Genomic DNA, 27,441 nt, shown 5'->3' on the forward strand with positions numbered 1-27,441 from the left:
AGACCTCAACACCACTGAATGGGTTTGATTCAGAAAATCATCAACCAGCTTCTCAGACTGAGCTTTGGAGGCGTGTCTGCAGGTTCTCTGAGGAGCTGAAAGTGAGGATCCTGAGAAGAACGGGAGCTGGAATAGAGGGAACGTTACCGTTATGGTTATGTTAAGACTGGTAAACGAATACTCAGTAGTAAATGTGGGCACACGCTCAATACTGAAGGCAGAATGAAGCTTTTATACAGTGACAAGAAAGACAGTCGCACATACAAAGCTCCACTCCCACATACTGATGCATTTCACATGGACATGCAGGCTCATCAGATACTCTGCAGGCAGATTTGAATCAGTTTAAGAGGAGCACAGACTCTGAATGGATTGCTGGTGATGCTTTAGGTAAGACAGGGTTAAAGTAAAGGTCCTCAGCTTCGCCAGAGCTGGAGGTAAAGCAGGTTGAGCTTGGCCCAGAATCTGAACATGCACCTGCCTTCCTGCCTCCCCTTTTCCCTCCAGCGACAAGCCCACCTGCATGCCAATCGCTAGAAGCCGCATCAACTCAGAGGGAGCGCTACGTCTGATTACAGCCTCCACGCGCCACGCTCACCCCCTCCAACCTTTACGCCTCACCCGTGTACTTTTTAACAAAATTACGCTGCTGCAAACGACTCAGCTCCGGGACGCCTGTCACGCCGGCGCTCGCCTCATTAATTGAAACCATTAAGCGTCGACTCCATTAGATAAGCGCTCCTCTGCCACAGATTGCCATCTTAGCGCTCGCTAAAGCCCCGCCGAAGCCTGGCTCCTGGTGAGCCGGCCTCTTTTGAAGCCCAGAGTTTGTTATGGATTAGTTTGTGAGATGAAATTTTCTCTCGCGCGCACAAAATCGCAGCCATTAGCCATCTCCTTCAATTAGAGGCCGAGGCAAGGAAGCACCCTCCAGCCACACCGCCGTTAAGTGCCTCAGAGTTGTCCTCCGCAAATAAAATGATTCCCCGCAACCGGAATGGAGGAAGACAGCTGAGTAATAAATGAAAGCAATAACCAAAAACCTGATGAGATTATACTAAGATAATGGGCTGGTAGGCTACTTCAAAATTGCATTGCTGTTCATATTTGAATATATATTGAGTTTCCTTGTTCCCTATAATCTCTCTATTGACCTATTTTCAGCGCGCTATAGAAAGGCATACCCCTGCCAAGTTGTCAGAAAATATAGGTTATTACCGCCATCAGGCCAAGTTGGGCATTTAACAGCATTTCCTGGACGTAATTACTGGAGCGGTGGATAAATAAAACGCACAGGCTTAAACGGCCTCACAGTCAATGAAGGAGAGAACAGTCATGCACGGTGTTGAATTCGAGCCTGTGGTGATGAATGAACTCTTACGGTGTTCACTGTGTCCAGCTGTTCTTATTCACGCCAGCCACTTTATTACAGTCCCCTCACTCTGCCGCCCATTGTAGTCCCGCTGACGGTGCAGTTTGTGAGCCATCCTTTAGCCCTTTATGCCCTTCATTAGGGGTCAGTTCCCGATCACAGAGTATTGTATTGGGATAACTTCAACTTCTGGTGCGGGATTGTGACAAAATCTGCTTTAACCAACGGAACCCCCGCCTTTAAAAAATGCCCCCAAATCAGGGCAGTTTTAATGTCACACAAGCAAAACAACGTAGCTAGCAAAATGCTACCAGTAGCACAGTTGAGGTAGTGCTTCCCAGAAAACGAGCACATATCGGTCTGCTGACCTGGCTCAATAAGGTCGGCACCCCAATGGCTGCCACTGCTGGTCCACCCTCGGACCACCCAGATTACTATTCTGCATACAAGCTAGTAGAACTAGTTTTAATCTTCTCAAACAGATATTAAATGCACAGTGACTTTTATTTTAGAAAATAATCTAAGACAAATATTACAAAAAAAAAGAAAAAAAAAAACAGTGACCAGGCCTAATATAAACAATAGTGACTAGGCCTAATATAAACGGTAGTGACTAGTCCTAACATAAACAATAGTGATTAGGCATAATATAAAATGATTTTATAGAAAATGTTATTGACACTGTGCTAGATTAAAATGATTTACTAAGCTCATTTATAAAGTATAACCAAAGAAATGAAGGAAGGAAAAATAAGTAAATGAGTGATGATAAGAGGAATTTCGTCTATTACTCTATTTAAAGACCAGTGTTGTACCAGCTAGATGTAACTTTAGCTCATCTGAAGAGGCAGCCTGGTGCCCATCCAACACAAGAACTTATTTCCCTCAGCCTTTTCAAATTATTAATGCTTTTAAATGTGGTCTTTTTCGCTACTCACCTCTTAGCTTTAACGCTATCACCTAAAATAACAAGGCTGGAGCTCCAGGCTTCCATCAGTTTCACCCAAAGTAGCTATTTTTGGATGTTTTCTGTATTTTTCCTCACAGTTAACTGGATATTTATTCATTAACTCTTGCAGACACTCGGATATCAAAATCAGTTGGAATGCACATCTTTACGTGGAAGTGGTTTCCGCATGCAGAACATTTTTCAGCCATGCTGTTACACTACGACCATGGGCTAAAGTGAAAAGAGCCAAGATCAGTGATCTCCAACCCTGGTCCAGGAGAGCTGCTTCCTGCAGAGCCTAGCAGTGTGTCTCGATTCAGGGGCTGGATCTTTCAGAGGATGCGATCTATGGAGGCGTGTCCTTCAAAGGCTGCTTAGACCCACAAAGACTGAACCAAAATGAGGCGGTCTGCCCTACGGCGGATTTGCATCACAGAACCGATGTTCCCACCCTTACCACCAAACACCAGGGTCTTATCAAGTTCTTTTAAAGTTCTTCAGGTTTTAAAAAACTTTTTAGTTGTTTATTTTTAATGTATTAGAGCTGGACATGCTTTATCACCGGTTACAGACGGACCAGAAGTATTAGAGTTCAGTAAGGGGCAGGGCTTCTTATTGGATACAGGCTGGAGTTAATCTCTGCAGGAAGGTAGCTCTCCAAGACCGAGGTTGGAGACCACTGGCAAAGATAAACTACAGCTTGTGCAGAATGTAACAGCAAGACCCCAGTATCATTTGACTTTTTATAAGCAGGTATTTAAACCGATCAGGCCCGACATTCTGATCGCCTCCCTGTTTCTACGCTTATTGTCCAGTTTCTCAGCTCCACTTACTGTATAGCTGCACTCTGTAGTTCTACAGTTACAGACTGTAGTCCATCTGTTTCTCTGATACTCTGTTACCCTGTTCTTCAGTGGTCAGGACCCCCGTGGACCCTCACAGAGCAGGTACTGTTTGGATGGTGGATCATTCTCAGTGCTGGAGTGACACTGATGTGGTGGTGGTGTGTTAGTGTGTGCTGTGCTGGTGTGAGTGGATCAGACACAGCAGTACTGCTGGAGTTTTTAAACACCTCAGTGTCACTGCTGGACTGAGAATAGTCCACCAACCAAAAATATCCAGCCAACAGCGTCCTGTGGGCAGCGTCCTGTGACCACTGATGAAGGACTAGAGGATGACCAAAACAGACAGTGCAGCAGCAGATGAGCTGTCGTCTCTGACTTTACATCTACAAGGTGGACCGACAAGGTAGGAGTGTCTAATAGAGTGGACAGTGAGTGGACACAGTGTTTAAAAACTTCAGCAGCACTGCTGTGTCTGATCCACTCATACCAGCACAACACACACTAACACACCACTAACACAGGGGGGCTAACAAAGTATCAGAGAAACAGATGGACTACAGTCTGTAACTGTAGAACTACAAAGTGCAGCTCTACAGTAAGTGGAGCTGATAAGAAGAACAAGGAGGTGGTCATAATGTTGTGCCTGATCGGTGTGTATCATTTACTATTTGATTTTGCTTCTTTTATGTTCGATCTTAATATTAATATTAATGACAGGGTTGTTGTTTGCTGGGCAGTGTTGGTTAGCACTCTGTCGCCCCCTACTTTAAGCGACTGGTTTAGACACTGAAGTGTGCTCCCATCTTCGACCTTCCCACTCACGTTTAACCCAAAATGTCTCACACTTGTTCCCAGACTTGTTGCAAGACCATGCCTGGTCCTGTGAGACCCACCACCCACTACTATGTCTGTGTCACTGCTGTGCAGAGAATGGTCCACCACCCATATAATCTCTGGATAAGAGCAGTCCTGTGGTCAGAACTGACCGGTGATGTTGGCTGACAAACTGCAGCAGCAGATACACTTCAGTCTGTAATTGGACGCCTACATAGTCAACCTGTATTGTAGGCGGAGACCAAAGTGGACGGTGGGAACACTGTTGGGTGTCCAGTTCTACGCTGAAGATGCGCCTCGTTCCTCAGCTACAAGCCCATGCCCATTGTCATTTGACCGATTTGGCAGGTTGGGAACAAAAGGTAAAGCCGATATGTGTAATAGGAGCAAATTAACGAGAGGAATATGAGGAACCGAAGGCTCTCCTTTGAAGACTCCTCCTGCATTGTGCTCGGGCCAATTTAATGCAGCCTTATCAGCAGAGCATGAGGAGCGGCATATTCAATAATGACAATTTAGAAGGGCTGCCAATGCTCTTTTAACTCCCGCTCCTGATTCTATCAGCTTATCACGCCAATTGTCCTTGACACACTCCCAGACACAGATACTGTATGTGTGACTCGCGCAGCTTTGTTTCAGATGTACGCCGTTAAACGCATGACTACACGCGGCACGTAGCTGTCAGTCAGAGCGCGGGATAATTTGCACCGGAAACTGATTAAGAAACCGACGACAAAGCCTGCGACAAGAAACGGCAGAAAGAAACGACGTCCCGCAGATGAGGCCAGCGCTTCTTCTGTTCGTGAAAATGGGAAAGGAATAATCCCATTAGTGACCAGGCTGGCAGCGATGATGCCGTGGAAACGAATGACATGTTGCCACTTTTAATTTGGGTAAACGTATGGGGGGCAGCGGGGGCAACCAGCAGAGACCTGGATGAACAGTAAGCCATTACAGATATTGTGTCGGAGCCTCATAAATAACCATAAATGTTCCCGGGGAGGGATCTAATCCACTGTATGTGTCAGCTTTGCATGTCCTCTCGCTGTTCCCCCGCTTCTATTTACACCTTAAGTGTGATGCCATGTGCCAACACTCAGGGCCCTGAAGGGTGCCCTACACTTTAATGTGATATGTAGTTAAAGCAAGAGTGAATAGTGCCCAGACATGAACAACAAAACCTTGACCCCTCAAACACACGGTTGGGCGAAAAAGCTGCTTTCCATTTCAACCCAAATGCAGTCAATCACTCAAGACATGGTTGCTTCTTTAGTTTAGAACTAGAGCTGCTAGGCAAACAGTGGAAGTCAATAGTCACCCAAACCATTTTTGTAAACGCATCCCCAAGCCTTCTCTCAAACAGCATCCAGCTGCTAATTCAGGTCGCGCAGAAAAGTCGATGGCACACCATGAGTAGCTCCTATCATTCCACACCATCTTTTCTGCCCGAAGATGAGTCTGAGGGAATTCGCCACATTAACGCACCATAAGGTAACACTAGTAGGGAGTGGCCCTGCGATGGACTGGCGACCTGTCCAGGGTGTATCCTGCCTTCCGCCCGAAGACTGCTGGGATAGGCTCCGGCACCCCCCCGCGACCCTGACGGAGAAGCGGCTAGGAAAATGGATGGATGGATGGATGGATGGATGGATAGTAGGGAGTGTACAGTGAATTCCAGGGCAATATTTTTTTGCACAAATGAGCCTCAACCGAATGTGTTTGAACCTGAATATACACATGAAGAAGTGTGCCATTTGGATGCTGGACCCACCAGAGACTCTTGTCCAGAGGAGCCTTGTCAAGTGCCATGTGATGCTGACCGAGAGACAGTGTCTCTGCTCCTCATTTTCATAGGTTCTTTATCTGATATGCGACTTCTAACTGTCTTTCAGTAAGTCATCCTCCAACACACTCCTGCAAAACGTCCTCCCAGAGTTTGAGAGCCAGAATCGCACCTAAAAGCAGGACGTTATCAAGGTAATAATAATGTTCAAATTTTAGCCATGATGCATGAATACGAAGTACAAATTACATGCAATTTTATTAATTGTGTTTTTTTTAACAGGGTTACATGGTTTATTGACATGATTTGAAGGAAATATATTTAGATTTTGGCATGTAATTGTGGAAACAGTTTGGGTGACTATTGACTTCCAGTGTTAGTGCTGTTAGCATAGCAGCTCCAGTTCTAAAACTAAAGAGGCATAATTTGAACACCAAACATGCCTAGACGGCTCGACTGCACTCGCAGTAAGTGGAAAATCGTGCAAATTAGATTTTCCACCAACCTATTTTGCAAATTCCGCTTTTAAATGGGCTGTTTTGTACAAAGAAAGTTTGAAAACTTCTGAGTTGTTTTATAACGTGACACTGGCGTCTACAACACCGAGGTGACGAGGTGAAGAGGTTAAAAGATGGAGAGAGGCCTAACGGACAGCGGATCTCCAACAATGGGTCCCTCCAAGTGATTCTTCCCACTCTTGGACCTAATCAGCTACTTCATATGCCCGATGTAATACACCCCAACTACGCCAAACATAAGGGGATCTGCTTGAGCACCACAGGACACAAGCCCATGTAAGTTCTCACTCGTGTGGCGCATTAGCAATTTCTAATGACACTGCAGAATTAGGGATGAGGCGCGACAGCGAAGGGGACAACCTTAATTTAAACACCGCACGCGTAAAAAACATCCTAATAAACACCGCACGGCGCTAAGAAATTGGAATGTCAGGCCAGGATGGAATACATATTAAACATCATGTCTCACGGCACTTCAAACCAGCAGGGATGTAGTTACACAGAGGTCACTGATGACAAGTCCTTTACTGCCTGGGCCTGATGCCGCTCTGTGGGGGCTGCTGCTAACCCAATTTATGTAGACTGTCACCAGGATTTTGCGGTGGTGACTGCTATCACACTGATCTACGCTACCCTGCTGTTGCTTGGAAAAAAAAAAAAAAAGGAAGATGGAAAGGGGGGATGGGGGGTGTGAGAGATATTTTCCTGTCATGCGGTTGTCAGGTGTCACGACTGCCAAGGACCTTGCTGTCGACTAAAACCTTTCAAGTTCCCTACCCACTCGTGATTGCTAAGAGCCATGACACGGGACAGCAGACCACAGAGGCTACGCAAGGGCGCAGCCGGAGCCCTCGCAGCACCGAGTCCGATAAGGCGCTCCGTGTATCCTGCGACGGCAGCACGCCGCACTAGTTTAATAAGAGGATGCAGATGACAGGAGGGACGGCCTTTTATCTGTATATGCATGTTAAGTAAGTTCAATGCATTGAACAGCGAGTTTCTCATGCCTGCACCGCTTACTCTGGATCCGAATATTAATGGACATGGGAGGTACTGAAACCCTCAGGGGGTGTGCGCACGTGAATAAAGGGACGCTGGGACGTTAGCGTGACAGAATCTAAACAGCCTTATTATTATTAAGGAGGGTGCAGCACTTGCGCTCAATATTACCTAGGAGTACATGTGCTCGTCACTATTGAGGAGGTGAAATGCATGCATGTGGGGGCTGCTGCACCGAGGAAGATGTGGTGCATGCTTTGATTTTTATAGCAGGGAAGCATGCACTTAAGATTACCAAGGAAAGTGTTTGTCATTACTGAGAAAGGTGCAATGCAATCCTGTTAAAGCTGCAATGCATGCATTTCATATAAGGGGTCTATGCGCTCGTCATATTGAAGGTGGTGAAATGCATGCATGTTTTACAGACATGGGTACAGGATGCGTTACTGATTGGTGTGACTTGGAGTACAATGCGTTACTAAGGGAGGTGCAGCATGTGTACTTGTCATTACTGAGATGTAATGCATGCACTTAGAGAAAAAGGTGCAGCACATGCGCTGTTTATTCCTGAGGACGGTGCAATGCATGCGCTAATTCTCATTGCTGATAAAGATGCGGTGCATGCACTTAATATTACTAAGGAGTGTGTGATGCATGCGCTTAATGTTACTGGGTGCAATGCATACATTTAATATCGGTAAGGAGGGTATGCACATGCCGTTATTGAGATGCAACGCATGCACTTATTAGAAAGGTGCAGCACATGCACCGATTATTGCTGTGGATGCCGTGCATGCACTTGTCATTACGGAGGATGAAATGCATGCCCTGATTTTAATAAGGAGGATGCAGTGCATGCACTTCACATTACCAAGAAGGGCGCATTACATGCACTTGTCATTACTGAGGAGGGTGCATCACATGCACTTATTGTTGCTGAGGAGGGCGCAGAGCGTGCAATAGTTGCTGCTGAACAGAGATGCTGTGCATGTTCTTATTATTACCGAGGAGACTGCAATGCATGCTCTCAGTCCAGAAAAGCGTCGCATGCAGGTATTACTGATGATGATGTGCATGCACTGACTACTATTACAGAGCGCAGGTGATGCAGTGCATGCAGTTATTCTTACTGAAAACAGTGAGCGCGCGCCGAGAGTGCAGCGCCACCAAAGCGATAGAACTTTAAAGGAACGGGTGATGCATAGGTAGTTCAGGAAAACTCACACGTGCATGCATCGGAGAACCACGAATGAGCGCGAGCATCAGTTGCGAGCATCTTCCAGAGTCAGTTCGTTGGCGGGAGGGCGGGGAGGAGGGTGTTGGGGGGGGTATGATGGTGACGAAAACGACGACGACGGCGGCGGATGAGGCACCGGAGCCAGCCGCGCGCGCGGGCTGACACACGCAGTCATTTACATTGGCAGCACGTGGCTACCGCTCGCTATCTCCCCGCGCGCGTTCGGCGCACCTACGCCGAGGAAGAGGAGGCACTTACTACCCCCACCTCCTTCACCAGCGCGCACCCCCCCCCCCCTCCATCCTCCCATCATCCACCCTCCCCTCGCGCGCTGCCCCGCCACGCGATGAAATCTTGGCAGCTGATCGCAGTCGTGGGAGATGCCCTTCAGGTAAGACGCGCGAGCGAAAGGTGTGGAGCTCGCGGCTGGAGGAGGGGGTGTGCGCGTGCGTGCGTGTGCGTGTGTGTGTGTGTGTGTGTGTGTGTGTGTGTGTGAGGGGAAACGAGGGAAAGAGGAGAAGCGCGCGCGCGCTCGCCCTAGCGCTCGCTCTGGCTCCGGCTCCAGCTCGCGCCTAGTCGGACGAAAGGGATGTGAAGGCTTCACCCGCGCGCCGCGCTTCAGATCTCGGAGCTCCGCGCGCGTCTCCTCCTCCTCCTCCTCCTCCTCCTCCTCTCCTCGAGCGCTGTTTGTTTTGGTTTTCGTGCACGCCAGAGGTTAGTGCGAGCCGAGCGCGTGAGAGCGGCTTCTCGAGCTGCGTGTTTGCTGGTTGTTTGCTCTTCTTCTCGGTTTTGCGTCGTGCTGCACGCCCGTGCAGGCTCGCGTGCGTGCGTGGGGGAATGCGCTTGCTGTGCGCGCGGACTTCGCTGAGATCTTCTGTTTCCTTCGGGTTTGCGTGGTACCAAGAGGTGCACGCGCTACTTTCATGCCTGTTTGTTACAGGGGTTCTGTCCACAAACTCGGGGGTCTTGCAGGTTCTGGGCTCTGGGCTGCAGGAAAGCTTGAGAGGTTGATTGCATCCCGCATCAGTGATGCACATGAAGACGTGGGGCTCCTGGAGGTCATGCCTTGAGTTGGGAGTTTGAGTCCTGTGCTTGCAGTGCGAGTGGGTCTGAGTGCGTGGGAAAGACTTGCAGTGCTGTTGCTTGCACGCTTGTTTACCCGGTCAGCGGTGCAGGTTCACTCTGCAGTGGGAGATAAGAGCAGGCCGGTGAAATAGTAGGGTTGGCTGATGTGAGTGAGCGCTCCTCCTGGGTTTTAAGAGGTCACTTGAGTCCCAGTGCTCCCGTTGTCCGAGTTAAATATCAGGTTTAGTCCCAAATGTTGCCAGGTTGGGAAGGTCTGAGGGTTTGAAAACTGCGGGTTTGCATCCAGGGGTACACGTTGCCTGTTGCCTGTTTCCCGGTGCCCCCTGGCATCAGTGTCCCCTTTCCTTGGGGACGCCTTCTTTCTTCTAGCAAACCTGGGCCCCAAGTGTTTAGGTCATCTTAACAGGTACGCTTTGTGCTGCTTTTGGGAAACCCGGTTCTGCTCGATTTGACACGAAACCCATCAGACAAATCAGATTGTGAGGGTGTGTTGATCCTGGTGGTCCCCCTTACTGTGCCCTAGCCTTTCAGATGCTGGTCAGAGTTCCACTCTTTGAAATAAAGCCCAGATTTGATCTTAAAGCCGCACTACGTAAGACGATCAAGATAATCAAATAATCGAAACTTAGAAGCGCCGGATTTTCATACCACATCATACGTTTTTATGTATCAACGTCACAAGCGCAGGCTCAAAAAGAGGGTCCAGCTCGAGGTTCAGGTCTCAAACTCAAAGTCAGTGTGATACCAGTGCAGATGTGATGACCATGGGAAATGCGAGTTCTCTTGGAATTCTCTTTCAACTAGCTTCGTTCAGCTTAGATTCATCTGTCCAACCTCCTCCTGGGAGGTGGTTCAAAGCTCAACCCATGCTACAAAAGGTTCGCTTTGCATGCAGTTACACATTTCCACCAGAGAGGTCTCCAAATCCCACAAAATGACGTAGTGCAGCTTTAAAATGATCCACATTTGAGAAGTAAGCAAAAAGTGAATTTTACAGATAAATACATGCAAGTTTCCTAACTGACGTAGTGATCAGAATCAGGGTACGTCACGGCTTCATAAACGTTGTGCTTTTATATATTAGTCATACACAAAGACTGAGAATTTGACAGAAATTTGAGTATGTTTCGTAACTGAGGCCTGCGGACTGAATGATTTCGGGGTGGACCAGTGGCAGTGTTCTTGTCAGTGCAACGTTAATAATAAATTTGACTGCTGTGGTACTGCTCATGCATGATATTAGTAAATCCACTGTATATATGACAAACATTTCTATTATTCTGGCCACATCTTTTAGCTTCTGGCCTCTAGATTGACTGGCAAGTGCATTTTTTTATCTACTCCTGCACGCATCAGTCAGGTTATCACAAGAGCTATACCTGAAGAAGTTAAAGCAGTTGAGTTTCTAGAGTGCTGGCTACACAAAAAATGCATAAGAACGGGAATAAAAGCGAAGAAAGGCCTGGAATGAAGGGGTAAAGTAGGTTGAGAGAACCTCGGGAAGCTTTCCGGACTGTTCTGAAGTGTCAGCATGATGTGCATTAGTGAGACAATGCACTCAGAGAAGGGAAAGCGGAGTGGAAAAGCCCCGTCACCCGTACATCACCCAGGTTAGACATCTTTGGTACATGTGCCATGATATATTAGAGGGCTTTCTGTCACACGTCATGTTCATTTTCAAGGTAAAATTCAAGCCAGACCTGAGACGCGGCAGCGTCTGCGCCTCGCCTTCTCTTTGCATGTATAATGTGCTTTGTTGAGGTGGTTCCTATAGAATTTGGCAGTAGTGTCGTTTACGCTGTGGTACTGTACGCATTTGACAAACATCTGTAGATGCACGGACCTTGAATTTCCTTTTACGAGAAGGAATGCAGCTTCCAGTTTTATGAGGCTGCGTTTATTTGAAGCGATTTCCAGAGAGGGATCTCAAGTAAACAGCACATATTGGCAGCGCTTCGCATGAAGGATTTGGACGCACGCTTCTTAAGGAAATTAGAGCTGTGATGGCTAAATAACAGCCACTGTCCTATTTCAGGCTGAGAATTATGCTCAGACGTCAGGTTCAGTGAAGGACTTTGGTTTTAGGTTCTTCAGCTGCTCGCGGCAGGCCAATAACAACCACTTCTCCGCTTATTAGAACGCCACCTTCCAGCAGAGTTTAGCTCCAGCCCAAATCTAATACACCTGATCCTTCCAGTCATGGCCTTCTGAATATATTGATTAGCTGGGACTGAAGTGTCGGAACTGGGTTGGAGCTAAACTCCAGATCAAGGAAGGCTGGTCACCACGTTCTTGAGGTCGGAATAAGTTTGGAATAGGTCCATTTGGCTATAAGGAGTCATACACTGATCAGGCATAACATTCTGACCACCTCTTTGTTTTTGTGCTCATTGTCCATCTTATCAGCTCCACTTACTGTATAGCTGCACTCTGTAGATCTACAGTTACAGACTGTAGTCCATCTGTTTCTCTGATACTCTGTTACCCTGTTCTTGAGTGGTCAGGACCCCCATGGACCCTCACAGAGCAGGTACTATTTGGGTGGTGGATCATTCTCAGCACTGCTGTAACATTGAAGTGGTGGTGGTGTGTTAGCGTGCGTTGCGCTGGTCTGAGTGGATCAGACACAGCAGTGCTGGAGTTTTTAAACACCTCAGTCTCGCTGCTGGACTGAGAACCAAAAATATCCAGCCAACAGCGTCCTGTGGGCAGCGTCCTGTGGCCACTGATGAAGAACTAGAGGACGACCAACACAAACTGTGCAGCAGCAGATGAGCTGTCGTCTCTGACTTTACATCTACAAGGTGGACCGACAAGGTAGGAGTGTCTAATAGAGTGGACAGTGAGTGGACACAGCGTTTAAAAACTCCTGTGTCTGATCCACTCGCACCAGCACAACACACACTAACACACCACCACCACGTCAGTGTTACTGCAGTGCTGAGAATGACCCACCACCCAAATAGTACCTGTGGGGGTACATGGGGGTCCTGCCCACTGAAGAACAGGGTAACAGAGTATCAGAGAAACAGATGGACTACAGTCTGTAACTGTAGAACTACAGAGTGCAGCTATACAGTAAGTGGAGCTGATAAATGGCCTGATGGGTATAATAATAATATGCGTAGGTGAATCAGTATTTTTTAGTATCGTGCTTGTAGTCGACGCTTCTAGAACACAGTCAGACACGTTGTGCCAGCTCCAGATTTCCCCCAGATCCGCCGCAGATCTGCTAATGATGTTGTTGCTCACAGTGCTTTTACCCCTGACTAAGCCCAAGTCGCTCAGTTGCCTCTGAGCCCCAGAGCGTAGCAAGCTTAGCTTGTCGTGGACCGTGCTGTGTAGTATTGGTGCCGGCAGCTTCCATTCTGATGCATACAAAACAAGTGCAGCACTGAAGACCCTTTAATGATACTAATACTGCGATGATTTAATGGGGATCGGTCGTTTCGGGTGTTTTGGTCATAAACCGTAGATTCTGCTGCGTTTTTTTGCGTGCTGTAGTTTACACACCGCCAATTCCTCGAGTAGTGGTTCCTCTATTACATGCCAGTAGAAAGGTGAAGGCTTGGCATTAATCCTTCCGCCACATCCATTCAAACAGCTGCCTACGCATTGTAGAGCACCTTAAGAGCGTTTCTTAGCAGTGGATCCTGTTCTTTCCTTCCACTGAATGCGGTGGTGTTCTCAAGGACCCCCAGATAAGGACGGATCACAGTTGAGATTTGAACCAGAGTTCAAGTGCCACGGTAAACTTCTGCACTGCTAAGCAGTGATTTATCGGACTCAGGGTTTAAACACGTTCCCCGGCAGCTTTCCTAACAGAGTCGTTCTATGGAAACATCCACTTTTGTGTCCGTAGCATTTACAGATATATTACTCTTGAAAAACATGTTGGGGTTACAATTCATTTATCTTTTAAAACAGAACAGCGTATGATTTTAAGAATTTCACCTTCTTGAGCCTCAATTTAGTAGTATTGGTTTTGAAATCAGTCATACAGAACTCCAAGCACCACACAAGAGCTCGTCCTCACAGTCGTGTGTGAAGGCTGAGGCCGTATTTTGAAGTAAAAAACATGTTTTTATGCAGTTTTAACTGCAATGATATATACATGACTATGGAATATATCATTTAAGTGACATAAATAAAACAAACGCCAAATAAATATTATTAAATATATAATGAAAGTCCCCAGGAGTCGTGTCACTGGTGTCACTGCGTTATAAAAGTCTCTTATTTTGAGATAAAAGTCACGCCGATGACGTCACTCGACCTCCTTTGACCTGTTTTCTGAGGATCTATGAAGAAAAGCTCATGGTGAGTCCACTGAGTCTCTCAGCTCTCAGAGATCTTCTCATTCAGCTCATGATCTCATATGAAGCTTTTAGCTGACGTCACTGGTGTGACCGACTTTATTCTGAGGTCACTGTGAAAAAACAGAAACACAAATGGATTAAATTTCATATTTCAGTGGACGTTCCCTGATTGACGGCGTGTGGTTTGATGTTCTGTAGCAGCCGTTCAGTGAAATGCATTTTTCATTAAAAACGTCTCTGGTGTTTCTTTTCTTATGTAACACCAGTGACGATCAGTAACACCAATGACTCCTATGGAGAGATAAAAAAAGTGGACATTTCTGTAGAAAGAACAGGTGTACATTGTGGGCAATATGGACAATATATATATATATATATATATATATATATATATATATATATATATATATATATATATATATATATATATGGCATTGCGTAAACAATCACAGTATTTTGAGGCATTTCATAGACATTTAAAAAGTGCTATTAAAAGCTGAATTATTCTTCATTATTGCACAAAACATACAGCACTCAAACCAGTTAAACTGGACTAATCATGATCTCTTTGCAATGAAACATGCAGCCGGTCAGTGTTCCTTAAAAACAGATGATATCCACAATATGCCCAAAAGCATGTTGCCCATCACGATAACATAAAAGATCACGATAACGATAAAGTGTTGTCATATCGCTCACCCCTGCATTATAGGACGAAAAGAAAATAACAGCTGAGCCCAAAAGATGGTCTTTCAAAATGCCATTGGGGGTTTTACAACAAACGGAGCCTGAATCACCATGGCCATGACACAGTGCCAACAAATGGCAGAAAATATGCCAAGATTCATGGCACAGCAATATGTCCGAAAGCCTGACTGTATTTTTTTTCCATTCCCCAAATGATTTATGAGGGTATTTTTCCACATTACATTAGTACAGGACTGCAAGACATTCAAACTTGTACAGTGTTTTCACGGAAGAATTTGGAGGCCGTCCCACAGAAAAGAATAAAGCTTTGTATACGCAGGCCAGATGGTGTTAAATGTTTAATCAGGCTATTTTTCTTGGGCTGAATTACTCTGTAGAGTGACCAGCTACTGTACTCAGCTAATACATATTAATAAAATATGTTTGCACTGGGGAAGGTGGAAATCAACTCCTGCACAAAGAGCAAATATGCTGTAGTCACATTATAAATATTATCACATTGATTTGTTATAATGCTGAGTAGATGCAGGGTTTTGACCTTGATGTTGACCTACTTTGAAGACGATCCGACATGGAACGGTAATGACTGGCTATTTTGAGATGTTAGGTGTCATTGGTCTTGCTTGCATCGGTGTTGTAACATCTGGTGGGAGGTCTAATTACCAAGCATAGCAAAAGTACAAATCGGTTTGTGCGAAACAGGAGAGATTAAGTTCATAAGTAGCGATGCTGTGGGAGGTAATACAAGCTCATCCTTTGACTTGATCGGGATTGTTTGTACAGAGCAGCGTTTGAACCAGCGGCGTTTGTTTCATATGAACTTGTGCATGGTGTAAAAATAATGTGGTTCACTTGTTCTAGATCCTAGTTTTGTACAGGGATACTGAAATGCTCACATTTTTGAAAAGCTGCAAAAATTAGCATAAAATTGCAGTGTTTGAAAAGCAATTTAGCTTCTTTGAAACACTACATGTCCTCATGTCGCTGTTTTTGGAAGAAAACCTTGTATCTCCAAAAGGGTGACTTTACAGGAGAAGGAAAAAACCTACTTTACTTTTAATGTAAGTCAATGGAACCAGACGTCTTTCCAAGTCATTTTGGGCCGTTTCTTTTGGTCCATTCATCATGAAATTTTCGCACACTGTAAAGGCCAACAGGCATTTTCAAATTGTGTCAAAAACTGAAAAAACGACAAAATTGGAGATACAAGGTTTTCTTCCGACAGCAGCGATGTATAATATGAGACTTTTGAGCTCACCAGATGGCAGTGTGCTACATTTTGTTTAGAGTTTCTTATCCATCGGTGAAGAAAGCGTAGAAAGGCTACTGCAGCCGGCTAAAGGCTAATGCACGGCTCAGCACAACATTTAGCTATAGAGCAGAGAAAGCACTTGAGGAAAGTGCCGATAAACTACAAGCTCAAGATTATTTTACAGTCTATATGTAACAGAAGGAAGCTTTCGATGTCATTTAGTGAATTTATTGTGCTGAAGTGCTGACTTTAAGCTGTGACTAGGCTAGTAACGTTAGCTGAGGTAACAAATGATTAGCGCTCTTTCTCTGTGTAAATTTCAAGCCAAGTCACCCACGAACGATTTGTGTTCTAGATCTGGGTTTGATAGTATCAGGTTTAGTGGCGCTTGTTTTTGGACGCTGGTTGTTGTTGACTCATCCAGTGTGCAGTAGCCTTAAAGTCCCAAGGAACAATTTTATTGAATGACTTTGTATTAAACATCAAAACATTCTGGTGTGAGCGGTTGAACGAAGAGCTGGATGGACAGATGACAGGCGGACAGATGAGCTAACTTGATCGCACAGGATCGCACATCACTTTCTGGATTAGCTTTCGCTTGGTGGTTAGCTTTCGCTTGGTGGTTAGCTTTCGCTTGGTGGTTAGCTTTTGCTTGGTGGTTAGCTTTCGCTTGGTGGTTAGCTTTCTTTCTGTTTTACTGACCCAGTTTTGTTAAAGCTGTGTTTGAGCGAGACAAACCACCTTAGCCTTGTGATTGTTAGGATACTGCTTACTACAGGTGACCGTGGATTGGGACTGCTCACTTCACATCAAAAGAGGAGAATTTTCGTGAAATACAACGACCGGTCAGTAGGCATTGGATGGTTGCAGGACATACTTTGCATGTACGTGTAAATTGTGACCACTAGAGCAGAATTAACCTACGTAGAAACCAAAGCATTTATTAAGTTCTCAGAAATGCCCATCATAATAATCCGATAACTGCAGAGAATCGGATTTTGTCACTAATCCGATCAACGCGTTTACTAGCACTTGGATAATCAGATAATGGGAAACTCCGGGTCTACACGAGCCAGATGCCAATCAGATTTCTGCTTTACAACCAGCCAATAAACTCACAGGAGAAGACGTGACAAACACAATGTAACACTCAAATTTTATGCTGCAGCTTTTTTTTTTCATTGACCAGCTTTACGTGAAAATATGAACGTACGTCATCTAGGAGATGGAGAATATTTAAATCCTTAATTTCGTCAAGCATGTATTTGGTTTCAGTGTCGCACCAAAAGTGGTTTGCTGTGTCTTGTGACGACGCTGCTCGCTTATTTGTGGTACCACCATCTGTTTTCACACATGCTCAGACTGAGAAATCTGAAAGAAATCAGAGTCAGAGCTCACAGTGCTGAGAAATCTGAAAGAAATCAGAGTAAGAGTTCACAGCACTGAGAAATCTGAAAGAAATCAGAGTAAGAGTTCACAGCACTGAGAAATCTGAAAGAAATCAGAGTAAGAGCTCACAGCACTGAGAAATCTGAAAGAAATCAGAGTAAGAGTTCACAGAACTGAGAAATCTGAAAGAAATCAGAGTCAGAGCTCACAGTGCTGAGAAATCTGAAAGAAATCAGAGTAAGAGTTCACAGCACTGAGAAATCTGAAAGAAATCAGAGTCAGAGCTCACAGTGCTGAGAAATCTGAAAGAAATCAGAGTAAGAGCTCACAGCACTGAGAAATCTGAAAGAAATCAGAGTAAGAGTTCACAGCACTGAGAAATCTGAAAGAAATCAGAGTAAGAGCTCACAGAACTGAGAAATCTGAAAGAAATCAGAGTAAGAGCTCACAGCCCTGAGAAATCTGAAAGAAATCAGAGTAAGAGTTCACAGCACTGAGAAATCTGAAAGAAATCAGAGTAAGAGCTCACAGCGCTGAGAAATCTGAAAGAAATCAGAGTAAGAGCTCACAGCCCTGAGAAATCTGAAAGAAATCAGAGTAAGAGCTCACAGAACTGAGAAATCTGAAAGAAATCAGAGTAAGAGCTCACAGCCCTGAGAAATCTGAAAGAAATCAGAGTAAGAGCTCACAGCACTGAGAAATCTGAAAGAAATCAGAGTAAGAGTTCACAGCACTGAGAAATCTGAAAGAAATCAGAGTAAGAGTTCACAGCACTGAGAAATCTGAAAGAAATCAGAGTAAGAGCTCACAGAACTGAGAAATCTGAAAGAAATCAGAGTAAGAGCTCACAGCCCTGAGAAATCTGAAAGAAATCAGAGTAAGAGTTCACAGCACTGAGAAATCTGAAAGAAATCAGAGTAAGAGCTCACAGCGCTGAGAAATCTGAAAGAAATCAGAGTAAGAGTTCACAGCCCTGAGAAATCTGAAAGAAATCAGAGTAAGAGTTCACAGCACTGAGAAATCTGAAAGAAATCAGAGTAAGAGTTCACAGCACTGAGAAATCTGAAAGAAATCAGAGTAAGAGTTCACAGCGCTGAGAAATCTGATTACTGAGTGAAAATCCAGCCTTTTTATCAGATTTCTTAACCAGATTTCTAGACCTGAGTCCAATATAAGACATCAGAATGTGCTGTTTGCATGACCGTTTTAATAATCGGATAACTGCAGATATCCGAGTATGATTGGATTATTGAGTGCGTGTAAACCCACTCACTGTTTTGGTACATACGGTTCTCTGACATTTGATATCTTGTGTTTTTTATTGATTTTTATTATCAAGTCTGAAACTTTTCAACGCTCCAATGGCTCGACTTATCTGTCCCAGTAGCGTATTTGTCATGGCTCCAGAAAGCCATTGTGTGAAAATTTCATCAATGACTGAACCTCAGGCTGGGCTGATTCTTGCTTAACCAGTATTGTAAATGTAGATAGCATGTCTGATTTCCTCAGCGCTGTGAAACTGAAGGCCCTTCAGCTGTTCCCACCAAATTTTAATATCAATTCAATAAGAATCTGATGAATATTATAATAGCGCTTTGGGGCCTATTCGAGTCAGATTCTTGTAAAACCCCCTTCTCAATAAAGAGCATACTGTGGCAGTCTGCTCTCTGGAATTCTGCAGAGAACAGTGTAATGGCACCCATTTTACTCATTGACTCAATATTTAGGGCAGCAATTACTTGAAATTGTAGGTTATTTCTCTGCGCTAGGATTATGTGTGCCAGGGAGGGATCGGAACGAGAGATTCAGCCTGCAACATGTCACGAGGAGAAAAGGGCAGATTTTGAGGCTCTTGATGGGGATTAATTGTGCAGAGAGCTATACTCGTACATGAGAACGGAATAATTGGCTTTTTAATTTTTGGGGGGCTTTGTCATGTTTTGTGCCTACCACAATGAGAGGATGCCTAATAAGTTTCTCTTTTATTAACGAGTGCACTTGGAGAAGTGTTAACACACTAATTGCTTGCTTATTTTGTCACTACACACCAAAGGTGGGTTGGAGAGCAGGCAGGGAATCTGCTTCAAACGCTGCTCCTGGGAAGGATCGTCCAAATTCGCATTTGTTTCCGAGCTGGGACGGGAAGGGACAGGCTGAATGCGGTATGCAATTTGTCTGTAATTTCCAAGCAGTGTATGATGTAGGTTTGAGAGCGCAGAGATGTGATGGATCTCATTATTGTAATGTAGCAGCCTAGAAGCTGGGAGCCGGCCGATAAGCGGTTGATTTATAGCGTTAATCCCAAAGGCCGAACTATAACTTTAGTTTCGAGAAGAAAATGTGTGTTTGTGGTGTTGTTTCTCGTTGTGGCTTGTGAAGCCTTCCAGTCGTAAGGAAGAGCCGCGTACAATCAGGAGAGGAAGTCAATTCATTGGAATGTGATGGGGGCATCTGAGCCCTTGTGGCAAAGGGTTTTCAGGATAATCTGTTTTTAATCCCAGTGCTGTTTACACTGATAAATACACGTTGAACAGATTTTAATTGGCCATGCATTGCATTGCATCAAGCCACTACTGTTTACCACTGACACCAATCAGGCATCACATCATGACCACCTCCTCGTTTCTACGCTCACTGTCCACTTATTCAGCTCCACTTACTGTATAGCTGCACTCTGTAGTTCTACAGTTACAGACTGTAGTCCATCTGTTTCTCTGATACTCTGTTACCCTGTTCTTCAGTGGTCAGGACCTCCATGGACCCTCACAGAGCAGGTACTATTTGAGTGGTGGCTCATTCTCAGCTTTGCAGTCACACTGAAGTGGTGGTGGTGTGTTAGTGTGTGTTGTGCTGGTACGAGTGGATCAGACAGTTTTTAAACACTGCGTCCACTCACCGTCCACTCTATTAGACACTCCTACCTCGTCGGTCCACCTTGTAGATGTAAAGTCAGAGACGACAGCTCATCTGCTGCTGCACCGTTTGTGTTGGTCATCCTCTAGTCCTTCATCAGTGGTCACAGGACGCTGCCCACAGGACGCTTTTTCCTGGCACCCTATTTGCACCCAAATAGCACCTGCTCTGTGAGGGTCCATGGGGGTCCTGACCACTGAAGAACAGGGTAACAGAGTATCAGAGAAACAGATGGACTACAGTTCAGAGCGTAGAAACAAGGAGGTGGTCATGATGTGATGCCTGATCGGTGTGTATCATGTGCTTAACACAACACTGCCCTCGCAGTGCACCTGGTACCTCTGTCCCACATCTCAGGAATGATGGTCATTTAAGCTGACATTTTTAATGTAATTGAAATCACAGACATGAATAAGACAGCAGTGTCATTAAACAGGAGCACCAGTGATTTCCACTGTGTAAATATGGCATTACTAAACCCGTGGATGGGAGAAACGTGCTCTAGCACGGCCTATAGCGAGACGTGAGAGGAGCTATTTGTGGCCGCACAGTTAGATGACATCATACTGAAGCACGTCTGGCACACCTACTAGGCAGCCCCTTAGAGAAACAATGGGGAGCCTGAGTAGAGTTGGGTCAGTGGTAAATGGGAGCTTATTTAAGCTTTTCTACCCACAACAGTGCTATCAGTACAAAAAAACACAAGGTATGCTATATTATGACTTACTGTCTGTGCTGTTGTCTTTAGCATTAGGGCTGGTGGTGCCTCCCATAGAGGCTAATTTTACTTAAACAGGCATTTCCTCTCAAATGACAGGCTGTTACATTTGCCTCACTTGTCTATCACGGATGGTAAGGATGGGAAGAAAGCACTCCAAGGTTTACTTGGTTTGAAGTCTCTGTACCGGTTCTTCAGCAGATGGATCCTGTTTCAAGACCAGCAAGTAAGCGTCCTAGGCCTGTGCCTGGGAATATATAGAGGTTTTCTATCACGTCAGTGATGTGGCAGACTGGAGTCAAGTATGAAATCTAAGAATTTCGGGAAGCGGAAAAGCAAATCATTCTGACCTATTTTAAGAAAGCATGATAAGACCTGAAGCCATCCTTAATGATCTCGATCAGCTTCATTAAGAGGTTGAAAAGTGTGATGCGCAGTTTAAGAAATGAGAAGTAGGTGTGGGCGGCATGGCGGTGTACATCATCCTAGCCGTGCCAGGAGCGTTGCTAATGATAAACTATTATACAGCTTGATCGCTGTTTTTGTGTGTGAACATATATGTCGCTGCTGTGGGAACAAAACCTTGTATCTCCATTTTTGTCATTTTCAGTTTTTGACATCATTTGAAAATAAATGTCGTCCTATACATTCTGTGTTAATTTCATGATGAATGGGCCAAAGGAAATGAGCCAAAATTACTTGGAAATATGTCTGGTTCCATTGACTTACATTAAAAGTAAAGTATGTTTTTTCCTTCTCCTGTAAAGTTCTCATTTTGGAGATACAAGGTTTTCTTCCAACAGCAGCGATATATATATATATACATATATATATATATATATATATATATATATATATATATATATATATATATATATATATATATAGACAGATAGATAGATAAAGTATGGGATAAAATATATGAAATATAACTTATGGGAGAGTTTTTCCCTTTGGTTTCTTTAAATGTTGAAGTTTCGAGTTTGCAGACAAACTTTTACAGAATGAAGTGCCAGTATTTTTTTGCTCAGCATTGATGTTTTCAGTTTATGTAGATAGATAAATGTATAGATAGATAGATAGATAGATAGATAGATAGATAGATAGATAGATGCTGTAGTAAACCCATTTTTGTAATTTAACAGTGATTATTCATCTGTTATCTGTTCCCTGAAGAGCTATATTTAACAAGTGAAGTGAAATTTAAAATATATAAACATATCTAGTTTTGCAAAATAGTATCTAAACAGTGTATTAAGGTTTTAGTATCAGGTGATATACCAGTTAAAATTCATTTTAAGGTATTAGTTATGGCGTCATTGTTATACTGGTATGCTTATAAATGCTAATAAGAGAACACAACGTGCAACAGTTCTTATGAAGTGAGTTGCAGCCTGAGGTCATTTATCCAGTTTATTGTCAAAAAAAGAAAAAGACATCAGATTATAACGAATTAATGTGTTAACAAGGGGAAAGAGAGTGTAAGAAAAAAGCCAGTCTCTTGGGGTTAGTCGTTAGCCATTAGCCTAGTATGGAGATTAGCCAGCTTTCCATGTGCAGCGCTCCTCACTTGGCCAGCTGCTTCAGCTCTGCTCGTAATATTTACTAAATATTCTCATCTTTAGGTTGTAAGGGTTAGAAAGTCATACTGACATCTGACTATATATTTTTCATTTCTGTTTTTACTACTTCACTCAAAAAATATTCTAGATTTACTTCAGTTGTTAGGTAATGTTCTTGTTAAAAGTGAAGAGACATCCAGAATGATTGGCCATTGTTAATCTACCCAAGCATTCAAAATGTTTTTGTTAATTAAAAAAAAAAAAATACATACATGTAAATAATGATAAAATATACATGAACTTAATTATACTGTGATATAATTTTTTGGCCATACCTCCCACTACTAATAGGCTGGTGTTCATGCTAGGCTGAAAGGCTGACCTCAGAAGACCAGCCATTCCTTTAATATATCTCGCCCGAGACGTTACGAGGCGTAACTACACAGCAGAAGACGGAGAGATTACTGCTTTTATTTTCCCCAAAGCGGAACTGAATCATCCCTCGCTAAGCAAGTTAGCCCGTTTAGCTCTGTGCCTCGCATCATCTGCATTTATTTCCGGTGTACAGGTGTAAAGGTAATGTCCAAATACCTTATAGAAGAATTTCAAGCTGTAAACCACCCACTGCAGACGTTAAGGACAAGTACTGAGACGCACTGCATCTACCATTAGTTTGTCGTAAGCAAGCGAGGAGCATTGTTGGCAAACATCAGTGTCAATTAGGGGCCTGATTACATATAAATTCATTAGCCGTTTGTGTCCATCAAGGCTTATGGGTGTAACGGAGGAGCGCTGGTCATGTCACTCTTCATAGCCGTCAAGTGCACGCCGTGGCGGACGAGGTGTTTGTCCCTAGCCGCTCTGCGGTGGGAGGCTGCCGGTGATCAGTACAGTGATAATTCAAAGTGATCTCTCCCAGCAAGGCTTTGTCAGACCAGTCACCCACACCCCACGGCTCAGGCTTTACGCTCGTGTCTGGAAATCGCCACAGGCTTTAGCATGGTGTGCTATATAAGGCCTTACTCATAGGTCAGATGACTCATTGCCTTACCTTTCCTTGCCTCCCTCCACTTTTACAAGGCAGTGGTGGTAAAAGGAAGCGGGTCTGGTTTTGACGGTAATAGATTATGGCTACTCTGCTGTCATTTTTATTTTATACGGCTACTCAATCATGCAGATCTCATATGGCAGGACCTCTGTCGATATTGCATTTGATATGCCGGAAGGGCGAACGGTGCACAGCGGTAGAGGGACTGCGCATAAAGAAACTCATCACGGTCTTCCCAAAGTCAGGCGTTCTGTTTGCTCCGTGGAAGCCTACAGTAATGCTGATGCGCTGCTTTTGCAGTTTTTTTTATATAATTAGCGCGGGCTCCTACCTATTCAACGCAGAGAATTGGCTTTAAGGGCTGGAATCACCCGCCGCTTCCGTGGGCCGCCTCTGAACTCCAGAATCAGCACTCTTCGGATTTTCACCCACCTGAAACCGCTTTTCCCCTCCCTTCTCTTTTTCCCCTGCCTTTTTTTTTATTTTTTTATTTTTTTAAATGCTGACTTTTCACACGCTGTGTGCCAATTATTTCATGCTGTCTCCTCCGCCGTGCCTTCCCTGCTTATCGCAAATGGAAGAAAAGTCTTCAGCCGGTTATCAAAATGCTAATGTGCTTGAAAGGAAACATTAGTCTGCCCCAGTAAAAAAAAAAATGTTATTAAATGTGGTCTATTTAATCTTGTAAAAAGTGCTACTATCTCTTCAGAATTGCCAGATGTTTGCGCTTTACCCGCGCCATCTTCATTCCCATGCAGAGGCAGTGGCAGGAGGTGAGTCCCTCAGAATGAAAATTGTATATTGTCCTCAATTATTTTAACAGAGAGCCATAAAACAAGAAAAGAGTCTTTGTCCGTCCGTCTTTCACCAACGTTATTGCGTCTACTGACAACACAAGAGGGACAAATAGGGAAAAATTGAGGATTTACAGACATGGAGTAACCAAAATAAATAACCAGGATATCTGTAATTGTGTGTGGTGAGTGGATCAGGTGTCTGTTGGATCTAAATAAATCATATAAATGGGACCAACTTTTCAGGATTCCCGTGTAATTAAATCATTTGAATCGTGCGTTGTTATTTGATATGAAGTGCTCTGTTGCAGGGAAACTTACAGAGATTGGTTTATAGCAGAGCGCTGCACACAGGAGTTGTAAGGTTGAACAATTCCCAAAGAAAACATCATTTTATTCAGATTCATCACTATTTTACCATTATAAACATTACATATAAAACTTAGAAGATGAATGTAGGTTAAATAGGGGTGTAACGATGAAACTGAGACCGTAACTGCAATACAAATGTTGCGGTTGTTCTGGAAGATGGAGCCATGACTGCCTACCCCCCCAAACCCCCCCCCCCCCAGGCCGCTGCCACCATCCTATTGAGCTTTTGCTACAGTACTAATGTAATAAAACTAATTTCTCATTACACTGATAACATTATAACACATGTAAATAACAACATTTTTATTCAATTTAAAGTTAGGGCAGACTGTATACCATGTTCTTTAGTGTTCCAAATCATTGGCCATTTAATAAAACTATTTCTAATAAAAAATCTGTCTCTTTAAAAAAGAACAGTGTCTATTTATACCAAACAGACTCCGCAATGCAGGACTTCTCCATTTAGGTAGATAACTTCAGCCAAAGTCAGGCCTGTTCCAATAGGAATAGAGCTGAGAGACAGTCCAATAGGACATCTTTAGTCTTAAGTTATTTAGCTAACTGTGAAATCCTGCTTTGTGAAATACCCCCCAGATCTCAAAAACTACTTGTTTTGTTGTTAGTGGGAGGTCTTTGTGAATGTCTGGTGTTTTGTTAGAAGGCAAGTGGGTACTTGTACCAGAGGTTCTACATTTGTGGCCACGATGTGAAACAGGCTCTGGGCAATAGGCAGTGTTGACTGCCATCAGTGCAACATTTAACATCCCTCTGAATGACTTTGTTTACAGCTCAATGAGTGAAATATCCAAAACTTTTGTACAACTGGTGGAATTCCCCTTCAAACCAAAATCTTTTACCGGCTTCCATTGAGTTAAGTAACGTGATTAATATCTCATCTGCATAGTACGGTACAGTGACGCGGTCATAATCAAATCGCCCTCCACCTTTGCATTTGGCACCGCACCAAATTAGGATTTGGGCATGTGCTGTAAATGGTGTTAAGACTGCAGCCTGACCTTTGATTAAACCTCTCCTGCGGCTCCGGGCCCGGCTGCTGTTAGGCTGACGGCCGCTGGCTCGGTAGGATTATGAGGTATTATGCAGATGATGTTCCTTAAGCCAGCGTTCATTTCTTTTTTTTCCGTTTGGGAAAATTCAGGCCTCTGAGGCACCTTGACTGCGTTGAGTTTCCTTGGCGTGATCGACATCTCAGGGCGAGGAACATCTTGAGGTCCTGGCGGTGGCAGTAACAGTGTTGCGGCGAAGGCCAGGACCTTCATAGGCAGCTGCTGCCATTCAGGTAGCGGCGAGAGCTTTGCTGGGGAGCAGATGTTAGCATCCCCCGGGGTTATCCGTCGACTTGTTTTTTGACTGTTTTGGCTGCCGTGGATCACGGCAGATATCAAGAGGATATTACCTAATGTCTCTTATGCGCTCAGCCATTCCTCCATGAAGCCTTTCATCTCAAGTCCCACCAGACCTCATAACAGCTGCTGAAAAGAAGCTGTCTGCTTTATTACCCTGCGGTTTGACGCCAACCAGGTTTTTGTCCTGGTTCTCTTCCTCCTCCTCCTCCACATCAGTCACATTTCTAGCATTAAGGTCCTCCTCTTCGTCAAACCCAGGGGTCTTGGCAGAGGACAGCTGCTAAACCTTTTGAGGGAAGATTCTCTTTCCTCGCAGCTTCATTTGATGTTTTCCAAATGCGGACTTTGGGCCCTGTCGCCGTCCGCAGAGGTGGCTCCCCAGTCCCTTTCAGTTCAGCCTGCTCGCCGAGGTTCTGATGCTTATTTTTGCCACAGGCAAAGTGGCCCTTCGCCAGACGGAATTGGCAGCATATCAGCCAGAATGAATGTTACGCAACCTGTGACAACTCAGAGGGCTGTGTTGGTGTGGAATATCAATATGCGCAATACGACAGCACATAAAGCGCCACATGGCAATGTAAACAGAAACACGCTGCGACGGATAGATAGCGACGATAATCCTAACATGGGTTGTCTGGATGAAAACATGATGGACTGAATGCGGCGACAAAAAGAGAAAACAACGCCACCATCTCCTCAGATCAACGTGAAACATGGAGCTAGACATCTCACTCTCTGTCTCTCTCTCCGTCTCTCGCTCACAGCAGCACTGCTATAGGCTGATTCTTGCGTGTCGAGATGCCTCAGTATCAGAATTCAGATGGCGTTTTTGTGTCCTGTGTACTTTTTACAGGAGAGCAAAGCACCTGACCTGCACTGCTTTCTCCCCTGCGGCCGGTTTCCGCGTACTGCGGCCCTCCTTCCTTTCAGAAGGACTGGAAACATGGGCTTGCTGCAGAATACCTTTCATTTCCAGTGTACAGTTAATGAGGCTTTGTCACAGCCCGTGCTTCTTTTCTCTAAGGTGAGCTTTAATTGCATCCTCCTCACTTGGTGACATCCTTCCCATCATGGTGGGTTACTCTCCTCCGAGACTAACCGCACACCTATTCAATATGTGGAACTCTGGCAGCTGTCACTGCGTTCGCCCGCGATTGCTGAAAAATGCCTCCCCAATCCTCGGAGATCTGCAAATTGCTGGTTTCAATAGCCATCGGGTTCGATTCGGGGGGAAATGCCGCAGCTGCCACAGGTCCTTCTGGCGGCTATTTTGGTCGAGCGCTGGCCCCCAGGCAAAGAAAACGGCTCCTAATTGCCCTCCATAAACTACCTGGCCGGCGCAAAACAAAAATCAATTTCTTCCCCCTGCAGGATGA

At 44.6% G+C, this 27,441-nt stretch overlaps 1 protein-coding gene across 6 annotated transcripts in view; it reads left to right on the top strand.

Moving 5' to 3' along the window:
• Positions 1–8,296: 8,296 nt before the first annotated feature.
• The window catches only part of rbfox1 (RNA binding fox-1 homolog 1), a 398,218-nt gene continuing 379,073 nt past the window's right edge, over positions 8,297–27,441 (top strand). For 4 of the 6 annotated variants that reach the window (XM_037544774.1, XM_037544775.1, XM_017706968.2 and 1 more), the window contains exon 1: positions 8,647–8,928. In XM_037544774.1, the coding sequence (XP_037400671.1) occupies positions 8,665–8,928 (264 nt within the window). In that variant the 5' untranslated portion in view covers positions 8,647–8,664. Of the gene's footprint in view, positions 8,354–8,646; positions 8,929–9,074; positions 9,252–27,441 lie in introns of those variants that run through there. The other 2 variants (XM_037544776.1, XM_037544778.1) reach the window with 2 other exon arrangements.

The sequence above is a fragment of the Pygocentrus nattereri genome, chromosome 14 (assembly GCF_015220715.1).
Source record: "Pygocentrus nattereri isolate fPygNat1 chromosome 14, fPygNat1.pri, whole genome shotgun sequence".
Lineage (NCBI taxonomy): Eukaryota > Metazoa > Chordata > Actinopteri > Characiformes > Serrasalmidae > Pygocentrus > Pygocentrus nattereri.